At 40.5% G+C, this 20,275-nt stretch overlaps 2 protein-coding genes across 2 annotated transcripts; both read right to left on the reverse strand.

Annotated features, from left to right (window-relative positions):
* Positions 1-594: 594 nt before the first annotated feature.
* On the reverse strand, positions 595-15,257 carry tulp4b (TUB like protein 4b). The gene is given in 17 exon segments (XM_051393752.1): positions 595-2,604; positions 2,961-5,854; positions 5,857-6,321; positions 6,475-6,618; positions 6,704-6,797; positions 7,067-7,211; positions 7,420-7,543; positions 8,887-9,121; positions 9,273-9,497; positions 10,364-10,530; positions 10,636-10,743; positions 10,838-11,018; positions 11,286-11,447; positions 11,549-11,677; positions 12,264-12,533; positions 14,192-14,480; positions 15,128-15,257. Coding segments are annotated over 16 exon segments (5,478 nt in total). The 5' UTR covers positions 14,210-14,480; positions 15,128-15,257; the 3' UTR covers positions 595-2,487.
* A 452-nt stretch (positions 15,258-15,709) lies between these two features.
* On the reverse strand, positions 15,710-17,751 carry myct1b (myc target 1b). The gene is made up of 2 exons (XM_051393768.1): positions 17,607-17,751; positions 15,710-16,626 (listed from the first exon to the last, which is right to left on the reverse strand). Exons 1-2 carry the CDS (start codon positions 17,659-17,661, stop codon positions 16,124-16,126), a joined length of 558 nt encoding a protein of 185 aa, XP_051249728.1. The 5' UTR covers positions 17,662-17,751; the 3' UTR covers positions 15,710-16,123.
* Positions 17,752-20,275: the final 2,524 nt, after the last annotated feature.

Here is a 20,275-nt window from a genome sequence, read left to right on the forward strand (position 1 = left end):
CCCTGGTAGACACAGTCTTTCGACAGATACGAAACAGTATAAATGTACTGTATAGGCTCAATGCTAGACTATACTACAGTTTTTATAATAGGTCTACATTCATTTTACTGAAAATGTCACTAATATCAATACTATTGTTAACATCAGCATTAATATCTCAGTTTTATGATTGGTTTGTATGTGTTTTTATTATAATGTTCCTCTGGGCATAACAATTATTAATGTATATAGTTTTTAATGTAATAACAATAATCATTTAGTGATTACATATTACAGTTTTATGCAGAAACAATAATTATGACTCTAGACTGCCACTGTAGCAAAGTCATAACAATATATATTTGTAAATTTAAAAAAAAGTTAATCATATAGTTATGTATAATCAAATGCACAAATAAATGTACTAATAGTAGTATAAACGTTTACATTTTAGAGATATTGTCTACAATTTATGCACAACTCAACTGATCCCTTCATAACTGCAAAACAAAGGGGGCTAAAGGAGGAAGTTTGTGTTGTGGGTTCCTGGGATCACAGACTTTGGTTTAGAAACTGGAAGAGCCAAACTGGAAATGAAACACCAAAAACAATTGGAACAATGTATTTTTTTTTATTACATTTTGGCCAGCCTATAGGTCAATGTGAACCTATGGTCATATCATAATTGTTTCCTTCACAAATTAAGAGAAAAAAAAAAAATCAGGCAACCAACTATTCATTAGGCAGTATTGCTGATAACTGACACACACCGTCGCTGAAGTCTCTGAAGCTGCATTAAATGAAAAGCTGTAAATTAGAAACCCTCCGCACCAAATTTCCTGTAGCCTCTTGCGAAATGCTTTCTTCATATACTTTAAAACAACCTTCAATTAGCAAATGACAAATGTCCAGACATTTCCACACTTGTTTTTTTTTTTTTTATACATTAGCACCAAATCTACATGAATTTCACTCCTACTAACAGTTAATCTTAACAACTCATGAATATGTTGTATTTAATACCTTTGCAAGTTTATTGTTCTCAATCTTTTTTTCTACAACATCAAAAAACTCTTGGTACCATGTTAAAGCAAAGGTGAAGTACAAAATTACTGAAATTAGCAACAAATAAGCACAATTTTCTAAGCATATAAGGATGTTAAGTCATTTACTAAATACACAGTGCAAGCAGCTTTGTATTTTCTTTTGCAAGTACAACATCAGTTCTATGTAGTAGCATTATTGCACACAAGCTCTATCTATCTAAAGCAGCACTGATTTCCAACGCGGCAAACTACTGATGTAGTAGCATCATAAACACCCAATGAAAACAACACAGAGCCAACCAAGTTTGAGAGTCACTGAGAGGATCTCCATGTTTAAACAAAGTTTTGTCTGTGGGGATGGGACCATTTCCTACCATCTTTGCCACTAATTCACTTTCCACCAAATGCATTCAGCTATTTGGCTAAATTTGGCACATGTAAACTTACCGTTGACCATTACTGACAATTGTAGAGGGAAGTTTTCTAAATGAAAAATAACATGTAAATTTACACATGAAAAAACGAATTAAATATTCTCAGATCATAACAGCTCTGACTAAATAATGATTTGCAGTAAAATGGCCAAAATAATATGATTTACTATGTTCATTGCACCACTTCATAGAAGTATCATGAATAGAAAATATACAAACTAGGGTAAACTGTACTCAACTCTTCATGTTGCAGTTACAGAATCAATATATTCTTCTATTGCATGTTCAGCAATTTGAACATAATGTAGAGGACATTTAACAAACAAAACAGATTAAAATTCAAAGCATTGCCTTGAACAAATGGGATTTGTATGAAGAATAAATATACAAATAAAGGTATTCATCATAAAACTTTATAATTCATTTACTTAATTACTTAAAAGTGAATTAAAATAGTGCAGTGTTTGTATCAGATATGGTATGGCTTTGTGAAAATGTATTTGCAATTTTGAATACCACCGTACCTCACAATGCAGGTAACCCTAACAGCACAAACATGTGTAAAATATTCATTAATTTGATATACATTGAATTAGCCATCATTAAAGGAGAGAGAAGATGTCTTTGGCACCATGTGTGGTACTAATCCTCCAGACTGCTTTTAAAATCCATTCCAACATTTACTTTTTTTACCTTTTGATTATCCAGAAGGCGTTTTTTTTTTTTTTTACTTCACTAAATAACATTTCAATAATAAATAAAATTAGCTTGAGTACATTCAATGTATAAACTACAAATGATGGAGTAACTGGTTTAGTCTCCATGACCACCAACCTAGCCTGACTTTGCCTTCAACAGACTGATTGTACGTGATCTGCATGTGCAAGACCAACTTGTATATTAACCTGTTCTTTAAAAAAAGAATCACCACAACTCTGACATTTTCCAAGCTATAGCCCAACACATTGGGGTGGAAAGACCATTGTGGCTTCTTTTGATTTAGTCTACAACAACACAAAATAAGCTTTTCACTTCAGCCTTTGAGTCACATTGGCCAAGGCAACAGCAAATGCCTGCACTGCTGAGAAAGGATACTGGAAATCCAATATATAGGCATTCCCATCAATTCGCCCAAACTGCATCACCTGAAAATGACAAAAAAGGGGAAAAAATTTCAGAAAGCATGAATTAACCAACACATCAACAACTTTTTAATTGATTCATCTAGATTACCGATTAAACTGCCAGTGATATTCTTGTTTTTTTTTTTTTTAAATAGTGAAAAATGCTGATCACACAACCAGAGGTGAGATATTTAAATTGCTTGTTTTGTCTAACCAACAGCCCCAAACCCAAAGATATTCAGAATGCTTTTAAATAAGACAAAGAAAAGCAGCAAATGATCACATCTGAAAAATTGAAAAGTGAGTATAAAAATAGTTGCAGATAAATTTTCTGTTGATTGACTACAAGCAATTCACTAATCAGCTGATCACATTACCTGTCTACCATCCAGCTCAATTTGAAAATTCTTTGCCGACTCCTGCGTGACCCGTCCTCCAAAATCAAGCTGGTAGACCTGGGTGGCTTCGTTCCACAATGGCTGTTTATTGGCCATGACATAGACAAATCCTTGGCTTCCCAAACTACGGTCCTCTCTTTCATTGGCCTTGCGGCACTTTATCTCCTCCAGCTCACTTGCCATACGCATGCTGCGCTTGTTCTTCCAGCTCTTCTTACTACTCTGGTTCTGGTTCATGAGCTCATCGCCGCTGATAAACAGCTCCGGCTCACTCTCTGAGCTATCCTGGAACTCATTTGTGGTCCTGCTCATCTTCTTGGTTTTGTTGAGTTGCTCTCTCTGTCCCTTTGGCTTCTTCTTCTCTCTACTGCCAAGCCTTGGGCTAGAAATGAGAGTGTTGAAGTCAGAAAGCGCACGTCCTTCCTTTCTTGACTTGCCCTCAGAGACGTTGGGCATGTTGGCTTCCTCGGCTCTGCTGTCCAGTCTTTTGCGGCTCTTCTTGTTGAAACGCTCCGACTCCTGCGGCACAGGGCTTTCGTTCAGGGATGATGGCTCTGGAAAGTTGTTGGCAGACTCTGCTAGATCCTCTGTGGCACTTTTGGATGGCGGTAGCTCAGTAGGTGGTGGAGGAGGAGGGAGAGGGGGTGGTGGAGGCGGCGCAGTAGGAGGAGGAGGGGATAGAATCGGCTTCTCTAAAATCTGATGAGTTTTGGTTGGGAGGGGAGGTGCTGGAGGGTCTTGCATGGGAGGTGGGCAGGGATAAGGATTCCAGGGGTGAAGGTTGACAGGGTGCAGCTGAAGTCCCGCACATGAGCTGGCCCCTGGGTACATTGGAGGGAGAGGGCAGCAGGCCAAATTAGCGAGATTTGGAGGATAGCCTGGTGGCAAGACCAAGTTGGGTTCCTGCTGAGCGAAAGGGACTGAAGCAACCACGTCATTTGGAGAGCACTGAGGTGGAGGGTTCTGTAATGTCTGAAGCTGGGGACCACTGTGACCCACACCTGGGGGAAAAGGTGAGAGGGATATCTGGTAACCTGATGGGAAAGTAAGAGTGCTTGTGCTCGGACTGCTTGGAGGTTTAGTCGTGAGGACAAACGGTAGCCGAGTCATGTCCAAGTGCTGAGCTTGGCTAATGATGAGTGGAGGCGGTTTATGAGGTCCTGGTGGAGGACCTAACATTGTTTGTTCTGGGGTGAGCCAGAACTCCTCTGTGGTGGAGGTGTCCCACTGGTAAGGCGGAGGGCGTTTAACAGTCAAACTGACATCGCCGAGAGTCAGCTGACGTACAGACTTTTCAAGGTGACACTGCTGATTTAAAGTCTCATCTTCAGTAAAGGCAGAGTTAACGTACACTGTTCTGTCCCTGCTGTTATCAACAGCACCCAGCAGACTGTAAGACGACTGAGAGGCCAGTGGTGAGGTACCTTTTGAGTGCACAATAATGGTACTGTGATGTGCTCCTTTCCCTGGTGGGAAGTCCTGCCTCACCACCGTGCCACCAGCAATGCCGCTGCTTGTAGTTCCACCCCCACTAACACTGACACTGGTGCTGCTGCTGTTACTGCTGCACTGTGTGCATGTGTACAATGCAGTGGGCACCCTCTGCTGGTAGGTAAGTGCTAGTGCACTGTTTATTTTAGCCTTGGAGGGAAGGGTTCTTGAGCTTTCCATCATCTGTGGCACTTTAAGTCCCACGTCCCTGCGGTCACGACGTAGAGTGGCATGAATAAGACTGCTATCAATTCTCTGGGGAGGAGGAAGTGTAGCAGTCACTTGATTGGCTGGATCAGGGTAAGGAGGAGGGTCTCCACTAGGTATTGAGTATCGGGGGACAGAGAGGCGACTCAGTGTTGCTGAGCTGTAGGGAAGCTGAATTTTTTTATTCTCCGAGGATGTGACTTTGAGCGTGGCCGAGCCGTGGACAGCGTATGCATTTTGGTTACGAATGAGGCGCCTGCGTGGCCGACAAACCTCCTCCACATTGCCACTGCTGTCAAAGGTTGTGATCCTTTCGTACCCCAGAGGCGTGGGGTACTGCAAGGTGACGGGGTGAAGCAAAAATTCATCCTTCTTGAGGCAGTTATCTGGCGCCAGGACACTTGGGCTGTCACAGTTTGTGACAAGAGTTTGAGGCGTACTGGCAGCTGTAGCTGCTGCTGCAGACACTACAGTGCCTGGGTATGGAGGAGGAGGATTAACCTTCCTCATCTGCATCTCCATAGATCCATCCATGTCAGTGAAGGGAGGTAAAGTTCGCGGCAGACTTGGCTTAAGAGTGTGGCTATGCTCCCCCCTGTTGAGCATAGGCTCAGTGGTAGGAGGAGGAATCTGAGGCAGAAGATGAATCTGTTGTAAAGAAATGGTTGGATAGCCAGTCGGAGGAGGGGGCAGCGACATCTGCATCTTCAGTTGTTGCTGCATTTGTTGGTGCTGCCTCTGCATCTGTTGATGTTGCTGCTGGATCTGCTGATGCTGCTGTTGGAGCTGCTGCTGCTGCTGTCTCATCTCCTGGATCTGTTGCCGGATTTGCTGCTGCTGCTGTTGCATCTGCTGCTGCTGTTGCTGCATCTGTTCATGCTGCAGCTGCATCTGTTGCTGCTGCTGCTGAATTTGATGCTGGTGCTGAAGTTGTTGGGGTGTCACTTGTTGTTGACTTTGTTGTAGTTGTTGGTGTTGCTGAACCTGGTGTTGATGTTGCTGCTGCTGCTGTTGAAGTAGCGCCTGCTGGTGCTGCAGTTGCTGTAGCTGTTGATGTTGCTGCTGTAATTGCTGTAATTGCTGTTGTTGCTGCTGCGATTGGGACTGAAGATGGTGTTGTTGCTGCTGCTGCTGCTGCTGCTGCTGTTGTTGTTGTTGGTGATGATGCATTTTTGCTGCTGCTGCTGCTGCTGCTGCTGCGCCTGCATTTGTTGGGACTGTTTGGACTGCTGTTGGCGAGGCTGCTGTGAATGAGACCGCTGCGGATGAGGCTGCGGTGGGAGATGGTGAGGTGGAGGTGGGGGAGGAAGAGTACCAGGAAGAAGAGGACCCATCTCCAGCCCACTGAAGATCACCTGACCAGGGTTTGAGTATCTAGTTGGCACTGGATATGGTGTTGCAACTGCATCTTGCCCGTGATCAGTAACAGGGACAGAAGCTGCTGCAGCTGCAGCTGCAGCTGCTGCAGTGGCTGTAGGGTTGGTCAGGACATCAAGCTGAATATTCTGATTGGCCAGAAGTGACTGAACCAGGCCGATACTCTGAGTAGGAGACATGGCCTGAGCCGGGCTGTGGATGGGAGCAATGGGAATGTTGACTGTGCAGGGAGGATTGTCTCCTGCCACTCCAGATGGCCCCATCACTTTGTAAAAACAAAGAGAAGAACTGTGTAAGTGACTTTCAGAAAATACAGAATTCAGAGTCAGATGCATTGAACTAAATGGAATTACACAAATTTCTCTTAATATAATTTCGTAAGCTTCTGAACTGAAAATGTGCTTTTATTCGGTCACACCTGGTAAGTCATCCTCATCCTCACTGAACACATTGGGGTTGAACACAGGCAGGCTCATAAAGTCATGAGAAATCTTTCGCACTTCTGGAAGGTAGATCGTCATCTGTCTCGGTTGCAGATGAAGCAAACTTGTCTTATAGATGACTGAAACACACAGTAGAGGAAAGTTATGACGACTGTTCAATTCATCAGAATGGTCAACGTGAAGGGTGACTTTTGTGACATTTACCTGCACCAAGATTGGCAGGGAGAAAAGAAGCAAGTCCAACAATTTTGAATTTTGTTCCCCAAATGTTGGATGTGACTTGAGCCAGGTAGTTGTGCTTCAGAGCAGAAGGAAAGGAAATAAAAATGAGAGTTACTGATGTGATAAGAAAATTAATCAGCAGTTGACATGAGCCTATAGGTTAATATATCAGGTAGAGTGAAAGCAAAATTTTTTTTGATTTTGATATTTAACAAATAGAGGAACATTTTGGCTAAGAGAATAATTTGAGAACATCAATCACTTTTTTTCAAGATTCACCATTTAAAGCCTTTTGTGACACTACAGTTACTTATTAGCATTAGATTATGTAATGCAGATTCATACTTCTGTAATTCCATCCATTGAAAACTCTCGACGTGTCAGACTGGGAGATCGAACAGGAGGCTTCTTCGTTGGTAACCGTGGTGACCGCTGGCCTTCCTGATTGGCACGTGAAAGTTTGGGAGATTTTCTCGATTCCATGTTCATCCTTTGAAACAAAGAAGTACATGATTCAATTATCTTTTCCTCTGAAATTACATTTTCATTTGATGTTATTAATTACAGTCATGAGCTCAATTAGCATGGTGAAACAAATCATACAGAAATATATTGCAAACACTCTGTGGTTCAGGCCTGTGTATTGTGTAAAAAAAAAGTTCATTTATATAATTTCTGACATGTAGAGTTTGGGTGACCTGTTTCCTCGGGATAACTTTGGTGACTTCTTCCCGACCCACTCATCGCTCAACTCAATGTCACTGGAGTCGGAGCAGTTGCAGCTGTCAGTGTATGAAATCATGGGATTCACACACACCTCCTCTGGAACAAAAACACAAAACAGAAATGGTGAGCGTGAACTGAGTCCTCATACATACTAACCTGGCATAAAACTACCTCTATGTAAAGAACATAATTAAAAGGCAAGCACACTTTTGGTGGGGCCGCAGACTAAATGCAACCCCAGTGCAGCCAGGTCATGGTACAGGCTATTCCTGTTTCAAGCCTCAGACTATGTTACATCAGAGAGGAGCAGTCATCACCGGAGTCTGTATTTGTTTTTACTCAAGGTGAAGGATGGGCACACCACATGAATATGCAGTCATTTTAAAATGGAGCACATGTTTGAAGAGCTCAACTAGGCGCATATTTAATTTCAAGTTGACAAGGAACAAGATTTCCTTTGGCCCGGTCTTCTATCTAAAAAATATTTTGGGAAATGTTTGTGGTATCATTATCTAGTAGATGATTAGATCAATACAACTCCTCATGTCACGTCTGTCAAATATATGTCAAAAACTCTTTTTTGAGTAGGGCTATTTATGTATTTAAATCCCTTTTATGTTGTCATGACAACTACAGGAAGTCACTGGCCAAGAAATAGTTCCAGCACATAACTCCCCATAAAACCACTACTTGTCATTTTCATATTTCTGTTTGTGTCCGGATTAAACAAACGAGATACAACATGTAAAACTGAGAGAAGGTTGGTTGGTGAATTTGTTTTACTTTAGACAAAGCCGAGCTAGCTGTTTCCCTTTACTTCCAGTTATTTATGCTAAGCAACACTTACAGTCTCCTGGCTCTAATCTCATATTTAGCATACAGACATCAGAGTGATATCGACCTTCTCATTATTTCCCAAAATGTCAAACTAGTCAAGTCTTCAGTCATTTTATCCAGTTTATACAGGAATGTACTGCCTCACAGGAAGAAGGTGCTGTGTTTGATTCCCAGCTAGGGTAGGGCCTTTCTGTGTTTACATGTTCTCCCTGTGTTTGTGTGGGTTTCCTCTCAGTGCTCCAGTTTTTCAAAACATGTACGTTAGGTTAATCTCTCCTGTCAGTGCCCTTTACCAAGGTTCAGAACTGGAGCTGGTCCCCAGGCACTGCACAGTGGCTGCCTACTGCTCCTAACACTTAGGATGGGTTAAAAGATTTATTTTCAGAGAACGGATTTAGCTATATGTTGTTCTGTATATGATTGTGTGTATGACAATAACTATACACCAATGAAATGTCTGCCACAACACCAATACAAGTGTGGAGGTAGTGGAGTTTAATTTGTGATTACTCTGGATAATCCACAGAACTCACTGGAGCTACTGTTTACCAGAAATATAGTCCCCATAAAAAGTATAAGACTGTGTAAAAGTCCAAGCCCACCTGCTTTGCTGTCCGTTTTTGGATCCATAATAACAAACTCGGGCCGTAGTTTACTGATGCGCCTTCCTTTGAGAATGGGCACCAGTCCTCCTAAATATTCCAGGTAGAGAGTGTAGCAGGGTCCGCCTGCCTCTGGGCTGTCCTCTGCTCGCTTCATGGTGCAGTGAAGCCTCTCATTCCCAGCTGTGGGATAGCTGACAAAGTCACGGATGTTGTTGGGGTCAGGGATTGGGGGCTAAAACAAAGAGAGGAAAGGGCTGTAGAATTGCTGGATGCTCAAATGAAAACATGCCTCTGTCAGCAGTTTTGCAATATCACAGTGCAAAGTTGGTAAAAAATCAACTGTACACAGTTACTGCACAGCATTTAAACAGGAATCTATATACCTTGATGGTGGGTATGAAAGCAGTGGTGACATAAGAGCAGAGAAGCGAGGGCATGTTCAGTTTTCCCACATCTTTTTCCTCCCGCAGGGCGCTGGCAATGCCCTGCTGGCATAAAAGTTGCAGACTGGCCACCCTGTGCTCCACACGCACCACATACAGTGCTGGTCCACAGGCGAGGAACAGACGAGAGTCTCTGTGACCCCAACAGATGGTGGTGATGGGTCTCTGAAAATCAGTTAATATACAATAAATTCTTACGGTAATTAACAATGAACATTCATTGGCAGTGAAGCCTTAACTCATTCAATATAACAAGGACAGTTCATCTCCTAGGTTACGGATTCATAGTGTGCATAATTAAAAAACGTATGTATATTCATAATATCCTTCATATTCAAGGATGATTCTGCACTTTACTGTATAGCTTTTAGCAATACTGCATCTACCTGACTTGTACTAATGCACATTATATTACAGTATATTACTGTACTGTACTTTATATTTTTTTATTTGATTTAGTCTATTTTGCCATTTGTTTTTTTTGTGATTTATGTATAGTAGATGCTGTAACACAGAAATTCCTCTTTGGGATTAATATAGTACTCTATCTGTCTATCTATTGGATTTTCAATTATCTGTCAACTGTTGTACTCATTTCTCTCAATTATTTATCTGTTCTGATATTATTCACCATTTATATTCAAGCTCTTAATTCTGAAGTGCTTTTATTCTGAAAAGTGCAACAGAAATTAAAGTTATGACCCACAAGTGACTGACAAAACACATACTCTTGAATGAGGTGTCTACTCACTTCAGTGGCATTAGTGTATATTAAGTACTGACACTTATAAAAAAAGTATGGATCATCTATTATTTGTAATCATATAAGTATTTAGTACACATTTTAATTGTGTTAATAGGTACTAAATGCAGAAAGTTCCAGTTTGACCTTTTCATTGCATTGCAGTCCAATTTAGAGAAATCAAATAAATAATTTTAATGTGTAAACAGAAATTGAAAATGTTATGATTATTTTGATATTAATTGTATTCCATATTGACCAGTAAGACCTCAATTTATACAGAACTAACCTGTGCAGGTGTTTCCAAAGTGTAGATGTGTTCTCCTTGGACGTTATAGAACTTAACAAGGGCGTTCCTCATGATTGACGCACAGGCAGAATCAGCAGAAAGCCCATGTCTCTCCATGCCAGCCACAGCCAGGAGGTCTCCCTGGGAGCACCACTGGGCCTCGACGTCTGTGGAGTGATGGAGTACAAAAACCTTATGTCTTATGGGTCATATGAGCAACACAATTCATGAACATGCTCGCAATATCACAACAAAAACATGGATTTTTATACCTTTCAGCCCAGAGCGAATTACGGCAGGAGAGAGGTCATCATAGTTGTTCATTAAACTGATATCTCCTGATAAAAAGGTGACTGTCAACAAAGGCTTGACTCTCCGTGCTTGGAGGAACAAAGAAAAGTAAGTACATTAGCTTTCCACAGCCATGACAAGGTAGCACGCTGTCATATGAGCAGTGGGGGTATGTGTTTGTACCTAAAGGCAGAATACTGTCATCAGAGTCTGTGTCGCTCTCGGTGCTGTCCTCAACCAGGAAATCAGGGCAGTTCCAGGACATGCTCACAATCCCATCAGACTCGTGTAAGAGAACATGGGCAAGCATTCGTCCGTGACAGTCCATCACTATCACCTGACCGTCTGCTGTACCAAACAAGACCTGAGGGGGCATTGTACATTAAACTTTAATAGATGACATGGTGGAAATGCTCTGGAGCATCAAATACTGAAAACTGCAGCAAAAAAAGCCAGTTATATAAGTCATTTTATCTTGTATTTGAGGGTAGCATTAGAAGCAAGAGGAAATGACCTCACCCCTGATTTAGTTTTTCTTATTAAAGATAACTTTTTTTTATGTTTTATAACAGAAAGAAAGGTTACATAATACAAAAAGCTATTCATAAGAGTTCTATCAGACAATGTGTACCTGTTGATCATCAGGCGTCCAGATGCCACAGGTGATTTGACTCTCCAGGTTAATCTCAGAGGACCAGTGTCTTTGTCCGCTGACTGAACCGACCAACACAAAGCCATCCCTATATGCGATGAGGGCTTGAGTGCCATCATGTGACCATGTGAAGTCACTCACCTGGAGGAAAGATGTATATGTGTACACAACACTGTCTTAGTCTTTTTTCAGGTGCATTTTCTTTTGTCAATCTTTAGGCGATAACAGAATAAAGTGTCTACCTGTGCTCCTCTGTCGTTCACTAGCTCAACAGACCATCTTCCTTCATACTGGATCCATACAAAAATACCTCCTTCCATATCACAAGTGGCCAGCTTCTGAAAGGGTTCATTCCAACGCACCAAGACAACCTGTAAAAGCCCAAAAATACAGTTACTATTTTTTGCAACACAGGTGGCTTTGCTGCACAGACGAACATTCATGATTAATATGCAGTATGAGCAGAATGCTAAAAAAGCATTTTAGAGGTGAGTGTGTGATTTCAAAGTCCTCTGCAGTAGAAAGAAATGTCCGCATACAGAGAAAATACAAATATAGTGTTACTGTTTTCTGAATCTGTAAATTGGGTGTATATGTAAATTATTCATTCAATATTCATTTATTTTATGCCACATGGTGCACATTTTAATTTTCTATGCTATATATATTTTTCTACTAATACTACTTACATACTTTTACAACTCAAAGACAGGAAATGTTGATGTTTAGATCAAGACGGAGGATTCTGTAACGGTGGGTTAGATATAAATAAATAATATATGTCAGTTTTGTTATACAGTTCTCAGAGTGGGAAGGAGATTATTTGGGGAACATGAGAAATAAAAGTAACAGTTTGATTTCTGGAATTGCTCTTTATGTATTTAACTCTCAATAAAAGCATATTGCAAAAAAAAGGAGACAGTAAGGGCAGGGACATTTCTAGAGGCAAGACCACACCTCGCTGTTGTGTCCTCGCAGGTTAAAATTGATTCTCTGAGGTGTAGTTCTATCCCTCCTGCAGTGACTCGATGTAAACGTCACCCCAACAACTCCTCTCCCGTTCCCTGTGGCGAGCCAGCCCTCCTCATAGTACCGTCTCCGGCACACCGGCTTGTCCTTTTCGCTCTTGGGGACCCGGCCTTTCCATGAAAGGCAGAGGATGTTGGAGTCGCTGCAGAGGATGGGACCATGTTCCACGGCAGCCAACATCCCTACTGAGTGACCAGGCTGGTGGGTAAAGCGGAGGAAGAAGAGGAAGTTGAAGCTGTTATATGCAACTTTTTTTTTTTTTTTTTTTTTTTTTTACTTACTTTGAAAACCAGATTCAATGTACACTATGAGTTTGTGTCTGTCTGTGACCCTAAATCTAAATAAAACTGCCCTCTGCTTCACGGTTGGCTGTGGAAATGTAGTCAGCATGAAGTTGGGTTGCGGTTACTGAGGTTCGGAGTCCAACAACGGCGATGAGACGAGAAGAAGAAGAACAGCAAAACTAACCATAAAATAGCTGAGATTGAAAGTTAATTCTTGGGCCTGGTGGTAAGTCCATCTATTGAGGAAGATTGTGCAATACAATCAAAAGCCTCAGCTACTAAATGGACCGTGTAGTAAGATTATTCTGTCAACTACTGTTTCCTAGGTCAAGAATGAACATTTTCTTAATTTTTAAGCCATCATGGCTGATAAAGCCGTCCTTAAAGTGCTCAGAAAAGAAATTACGTAAGAACATCTACAATTTAAAGTCAATCTGGCAAACTGTGATACAATTAAAATGTGCAGAACACCCACTAACTTCACCTCACTTGTGATGAGATTGTTTCTGTCAAAAAAATGAACAGATAGCTTTGCATATACTGGCTGCCAAGACAAGGATCACCCAGATGAATGAGTAATGTGTTCAAATGAAGAAGCTGAATTCAACATTAATATTGTACTGCCTTACCCTGAAAGAAGACCCACCACTTACTTATGTACTACATACACAGATACCAATAGGCGTACAACACCTTACTGAGCTAGTTCACAGACATCAAATTAGTGACTGAAACAAAGGGCTAAGACGCTCTTTGTTTGAGATATTCAATCCAAATGAGCTTCCTTTCCTTCCTTCCTTTGAGTGAACAAAGCTTGCAACAGTGAATCACTACATGTGCCCTTATAGCAGTAAAATCACCATGACTGCTGCTCATAGTGTTCTAGCTGTTGTTCTATTATTCACTGTCTATGGAGCAGCTCCAGATGACATCATCACTACAGCCTGTCCAATATTTGTACAGATTCACAAACTGAAACTGAAAGTATTTAAATATCATGTATATTCTATTTTAGGGCCTTAAAATGTTTGCAGAATGAGAGTGCATTTATTTTCAGTCTTGTCAGAATCAATTGACTCTGGACTGACACTGTCAGAAAACAAAATGTCCTTAATGGTTCATATGTGTAGAAAAAGAACATTTCCCAAAATAAATATCTACTGTAAGGGTTAATCCACTTACACATTAAACCCTTTATCTCTTTAACATACAGCTTTGCCATTTTATTTCCCTTTAAGGAGCTTTATGACCGACAGTATCACATATTCTCTATTTTCTTGCTACATCTACACTGATTAAAATAGTCCAGCTCAAGACTCTCTCTATATATATATCCTGGGCAACATGTGTAACACATTTCACACAAAAAAAATGGTGTGACTTATGTGGCATCTTCGGAAACTTTGGGATCTCCTCTACAATTTAAAATCAGGTTCTGAATAATGTTTGGCTGCACAGAATGACTTCATACCGACTGGCACACTGGAAAGTAGATTGCATATTATGTAATAATAATTTATAAAATGGCCAAGTAAGATTAGTTTCTGATATGACAGCAGCAATTCAACATACCTCATAGTTCCTGGGCATGTTGAGTCAAAATTCCTCCACTGAATGTGTCCATACTTCCATTCAGAGGATGCACTGAAGGGTGATGGCTGCTCTACTCAAGGTACTTACAATTACATCTAAGGGGAAGTAAAATACATCATACAGCCAGATGTTGTCCAGCTCTACATTCATTTAAATCAAGCAGCTCTGCACTCCAGGGTTTCTTTTGCCACGAAATGATGTGAGGCTTCTTTGATGACAGTGGCCCACCCCATGTCTTCCTGATGTGGCTCTGGAGAGTTGTGTAATCCTGTTGCAATGAAGAAGGAGAAAAAAATTAAGAAGATTTAACAACATTAATCAACAAGTAAGGTAATTTAAAAGAGACATAGAGAGGTGGCTCTTGCTTAAAATAGCCGTGTTGTCATTCAGTGCATCAACCTTGAAATTCACAGTTTTTCTCAGTCTCTATGCAACAGCAACACTGCATTGGAGACCAGTGCACTCGCAGTCTCCATGGGTACTGATACTGTCCGTTCTTCCTATTTTACGTCAAACACAAGAGCAGCCAGGCAAGGATGTGAACTCCTATTTTCCAATTTTTACATTAAAAAAAACACCATTAACGTATTCTAATGCAGACAATGGGGATAAATAGTAAGATTTCAATCAAACAGCGGTTAAAAAAAACAACAATTTGCCTCTTGCTTTGAAGACTGTAGATTAACAGCATCCAATAAAAGTCGAAGTATAAAACAGATCATCTCCTCCGTAAAGGTCTCTCACTACATAACCCATTACATCAATTACATTTCTCATTCAAAGGCGTCTTGTGGCTGACCGCATGCAGCAGTCTGAATTGGACAATGCTGACGAGACCAATGAGCTGCGGAGGAAAATAAAGAAGTGCTTTCATCAAAGAGGTTACATGGACAAACGTTATGCAGTTATACGTACCTGACGCCGTTAGAACAATGTTAATCCAGAGGCAGTCGGCGCACAGTGCGGTCGTGTTGCCAGGCACTTTTCCGCTGGCGCACTTTGGGGTTGTGGCTTTAAAAACGGGTTGCCATGAGGCAGGTAGCACGGAAAATAGACCCCGAACTTCATATCCAGTTAAAACGAGAGCACCGATACACGAAATAAGCCTGTAAATAATCACTGAAGGTAAGTATGTGTATTTTAAAAATGTTTTACGCATTTTGTTATGGACTCTGGTCCACAGGCTACTATAATCAATACTAGATTTACTGCTGCACCTCAAAGGGGGGTTTCTTTCATAATGGCAACCTCACACGGCGCACCCCATCTTTGTAATGTAAGTTGAAGTGACTGACACAAGACCTTGATGTGATAAATGTGCTGGTAAGCGACAGTCCTACGTCCCTGACCTAGTGTTAATTAGGCTACTATTAATTAAGTAACTGATTTCCCCATAACCTTCCTCCATTTCACATATAAGCAGCCTATGATGACTCAAGATTTACTAATTTTGAATAAAATAAACTAATTTCTGCACAAAAAGCACACGCACTGGAATAAAATCATCATTAAATCTTTATTGTGATATTAGATAATATAAGAACTATCTAGCACACCTCATCTTCACTGATGAAAATAAAATCCCCCCTCAGACTCTCTTTACTACATCATGGGTCATGAGATGTTCTGCAGTGGTCACAAACAACTATAGAGAACTGATTTGTTGCTTGGGTTTGTATATATTTGGAAACATGCAATTTATCGATTATGAAATGATTGCTAATTGCACCTTTAATCTATATCTCATAATATATTACTGAGACTTGATGGCTGTGGAAGCATCTTATTTGGTTAAGGAAACTCTGCTTTAGACAGAAAAGGTCTGATGTTATAAAGAGCACATCCAGAAAGTCCTGTGTAATCCCACAATGTTCTCCTGTTCCAGTTCTTGTTGAATCTATGTGGACAGATTCAAGTGCAAGTCTCTTCAAAGGCATGGATGACACTGTCATATGCAGGAGGGGGAGTCTGTGAGGGTAGGAAGCCTTTAAGCCCGTTGTTCCCCAACCAGAAGGAATGTCTCTTGTTTGGCACGAGGCATGCTGAATCCGATGAGTTTGAAGCTGCTGTGTCCTCAGGCATGTTGACCTGAGTGTCCTCTCCCATGTCCAGGCTCGGCCTGCTTCTCTTGGCCACTGGACGAAAGGTGGAGGTCTCTACGCCGGGCTTACTCCCCAGAGGGCCCACTGGCTCCAGAGAGGGCTGTCTGTAGACACTCAGAAAAGTGCTTCTGTAGAGGCCCAGCTGGTTGCTCATGGGGTTGTCTGTTTGCGAAGTGCCAGATCTCTTTTTGGAGCGCCTGGTGATCCTGGCAGTGGCCTGGCGTCTGGATGCCCAGGTCAACAGCACATAGACCAAAGCACCCAGCAACAAGCCCACAAGCACAGATAAACAGAAGGCTAGAATCATATCGTCTGGAAAGGAAAAAAATCAAAAAATCAATGCAGAGTGTCAGAAAAGGGAAGTGGCGGGGATCAGAATAATGGTTGGAAATGTTTAGTAGAGAGTGAGGCAGGATGCATTGTGGTCCAATATGGGGAAGATTATATCCCCCAGATGGCTGTTTCAGCTGCATTTCAAGTTCGAAATAAAATCTTATTAGCATAGACATCAGCAGTTGCATCGGCTCAATAAAGTACATCTCATACGTGCCAGATTTGTTTCACAAAGTTTTGTTCTTTGTATTGATTTTTTTATTGTTGGACACCGCTATACTGGGCACAATGTTATGTAAAATCTTACATCATACCGGCGTGTGGGTTCACTGTCTATGGAGTATCATTGTGTTGAAGCACAAACCAACCATATAATTGGTGTTTTTTTATAATTTGATTGTCACGTTCTTCCAGAAATGATACAGTACTGTAAATAGATATTGACTTCAAAAGTTTCCTGACTTCTTACAAAAAGTTGTTCACAACAAGGCAATTCGATGTGTTTTGTATGACTTAAACAGGTATTAAGATAAGATATGAAAGAAAAAGTACAAGGACATATATTAATAAACAGCCTCAAATTTAACTAAATGACAGGAAGTGGCAAACAGAAGGTTTTAATCTGCTTTTTAAAAGAACTTAGATTTTATTTCCAAATATGTTGTTCGTACTAACTGTTTTGACTCTGTCGACAATAATAGACGACCTGAGTGGTCTGGATGGTATATATTTTAATTTTAAAATAATATCTATTGGCCTTTAACATATTGAGTGCTTTATTTAGAGCCCATTTGTCAATTTTCCAAATGCAGAGATATCAGTCTAAAAATAATGACACAGAGGTTTTAAATAATAATTTGTTCACGTCTGCATTTTACAAAACAACATGCTACTCTTACATAGTGGTTCCAGGAACTACTCCCTAGGTCTTCACAAGAAACAAATACAGATACACTCACCAAGATTAAATGATTTTAGTATCTCCAAAAGGGGATGTGTTTCATTATGTGCCATAATTCCACCATAAACCGGTGTTCGATTCCACACTCGCTCTGAGCAGACAGACCAACACTAAGCTTTTTCCAAGATAGGCTTTATGGTTTTTTTCCCCTCTACAGTGTTTGGTATAGCGGAAACTTTGCTGTCATGCTTCCTTCCCTCTCTGGCTTTAAAATTAGCAAGTGCATTGCTTATCTGTGTGGGACATAACACTGGGAAACAGGGTTGTTTCCTTTTGCATCATTTCCTTAGGATCAATACTTGTTCAACAATGGCTTTATTGGCCCAAGTAAAGGCATGCTTCTTTAGTTAAACACTTGTTTACTGCTACACATAGGCCCTGTGATAGAACTGTAAGACTAAATAAAAAAGAAATCAGAACCCTTAAAAATACAATCTTACTTCTGACGTAAAAAGTCTTGGCAGTGTTTCCAAGTGTCTTGACAAGGTTCTGGATAAGCTGAACCATGAAAATCTAACCATGCACTGGAGAGTCTATCAGGCTTGCTGTCTCTATGGGGATTTCCTTCAATTGTTGCACTGTTCCCACTTCACTTCTGCCCTCAGAGTCCTCAGGCTGATATTACAACAAACCAGCCTCCTGCAGCTCAACAGCTGATACAATATACATACTATTCCCTTCTAACAAATTGATATATTCATCCATTTTCATAAGACTGCATTAAAGCAACGCCTTTATTAGGTGAGCACTTTTTTAGGCCCAAACTCTACAAATTCCTCAAAAATGTAATTAAGGAACAGGCAATAGAGAATGTTTTATATGAGGAAAAGTCTGTATGTGTAGTTAAGAAGTTCATAAAACAGTCCAGCAGGTGGCGCAGAAGTACTTGTAAATAAGAGTTAGGGAACCTCCAGGTTTTTGTATTTCAGTCACTATAATCTGCAATAGCCTGAAACATCATACAAGAAATAAATGAATTTAGCTGCAGGCGTATAAGGGTTGCATTTCAGTTGGGTTATTGACATTTTAAGTGTGGTGTAGCAGGTTACAGTTATTAAACGTAACTATAAGACATGGAGTTTTAAACTGAAATTTTTGTTGGAATTAGCAAGAAAGTCAAAGTAGTTTTTGGTAAAACTTCTTGGTTTTATATAATAACTTGAAACATATTCAGCACTGTGTCCTTTGGAAGATTATGTGTGTGTTTCTTCATTAATTACATAATGTTGACTATGTAGAGAGAGCCACCAGCTGGCCTGTAAAGGTCTCTACCACAGGAAGCAGATAGCAAACTCCCTACAGTCATCTGCCAACTTCATGTCTGGAGTGAGTTGAAGCTTCTGCTTCATAGTTTCTCTTGAATATTAAACATTTCATGTTGCTAATATTGAATTTGTCCAGTAAGTTGGAAGGCAGAGTTTCTTTTGTTATCTGCTGAGCACATGAGGATCAGGGCTATGTTAAAAATAAAGGTTGATACTAATATTAAAAAAAAATGTCCTTTGTATTTATTACATTTATTATTACAGGTGACTGTCTCATAGCTTTGCAAATGGCTTATTAGAAAGTGAGTAGGCCCTGACCTTTTTTTAAAAATGTACAGACTGCAAACCTCCAACGCTAGCTGGGTGGCACAAGGTTATTTTTGAAATAACGCTGATGGAAAATTTGACAGTATAGTCTGTAGGATTTTTTTTTTTTTTTTTAGAATATAGTGGCAGTAGATTGTGTTGAAGGATCTGGTGGATCACAGTTAGGAAATAAAATTATTTTATATCATAATTTGTTTAATTGGTTTTTGATGTGTGACATGACCTCCCCTTTTTGTTACTGTTTAACTTGTTGATTTGTATTGTGTTACGGTTTGTACTGATCTGTGTATTTGTTTGTGTTTCAGTCTTTCTGATGCTATATTGCATAAAGGGAAATGCAAAGCTATGACACTATCTTTGATAGGATGTGAAGACATAGCCTTCCCTTCCTCTATTGGGTTGTTTCGTGCTTGTTTATGCTTATTAGAACATGTGACCCTTTATTAATGACTTAACAAATGCATTGTGGTCCAGATGGTCTGCAGCCCTCCCATTTGAGGGCTCTTCCTGATTAATTAAAGACCTATAGCTAAAAAGAGAAAGCCATGCTGGAGGAGGGATCTTACACAACCTGACAACCCCAAAACCTGTTCTCCTTAATGGCTTTAACCTGCTCAATAAAACATTACTAAATTATTTATTAACCATTTAAAGTCACCATTTACAGCTTATACATCCAAAGATCCATTAGAAAGTGGTACCTTTTTTTTTTATGTGGCCTTAAGCCTCTTCTTTTAGCATCCAGTATTCATTTTAGGATATCACTATTAGTCAGTAAAGGTCACTATGAACTCACTATGGAGTACCACACACAGACCTTAGGAGAGGGAGGGGAGAGAGAGAGAGAGAGAGAGAGAGAGAGAGGGAGAGAGGAGGGGGGGACACCCGGAATTCCTCTCTGTTCAGCCAAAGAATGACCCCTTTTGTCCCCCCAAAAAATTAGGAGGACAGGAACTAGACCACACATTTCCGACCCCTTCTTCCTCCTCCTCTTCCTCTTATAGTGCGTGCAGCGTGCCGCTCTTCTTCTTGTGGTTACAAACTTCACTTCACGCCACCATGTTTCATTTTCTTC

This window comes from Dicentrarchus labrax, unplaced genomic scaffold, assembly GCF_905237075.1.
Source record: "Dicentrarchus labrax unplaced genomic scaffold, dlabrax2021, whole genome shotgun sequence".
Classification (NCBI taxonomy): domain Eukaryota; kingdom Metazoa; phylum Chordata; class Actinopteri; family Moronidae; genus Dicentrarchus; species Dicentrarchus labrax.

Excerpts from the sequence above, each read along its gene's own strand:
- myct1b (XM_051393768.1), bottom strand. The coding sequence starts at position 17,661 with ATGGCACATAATGAAACACATCCCCTTTTGGAGATACTAAAATCATTT. Across the intron at positions 16,627-17,606 it reads ACTAAAATCATTTAATCTTG|ACGATATGATTCTAGCCTTC; the intron begins GTGAGTGTATCT and ends TTTCCTTTCCAG.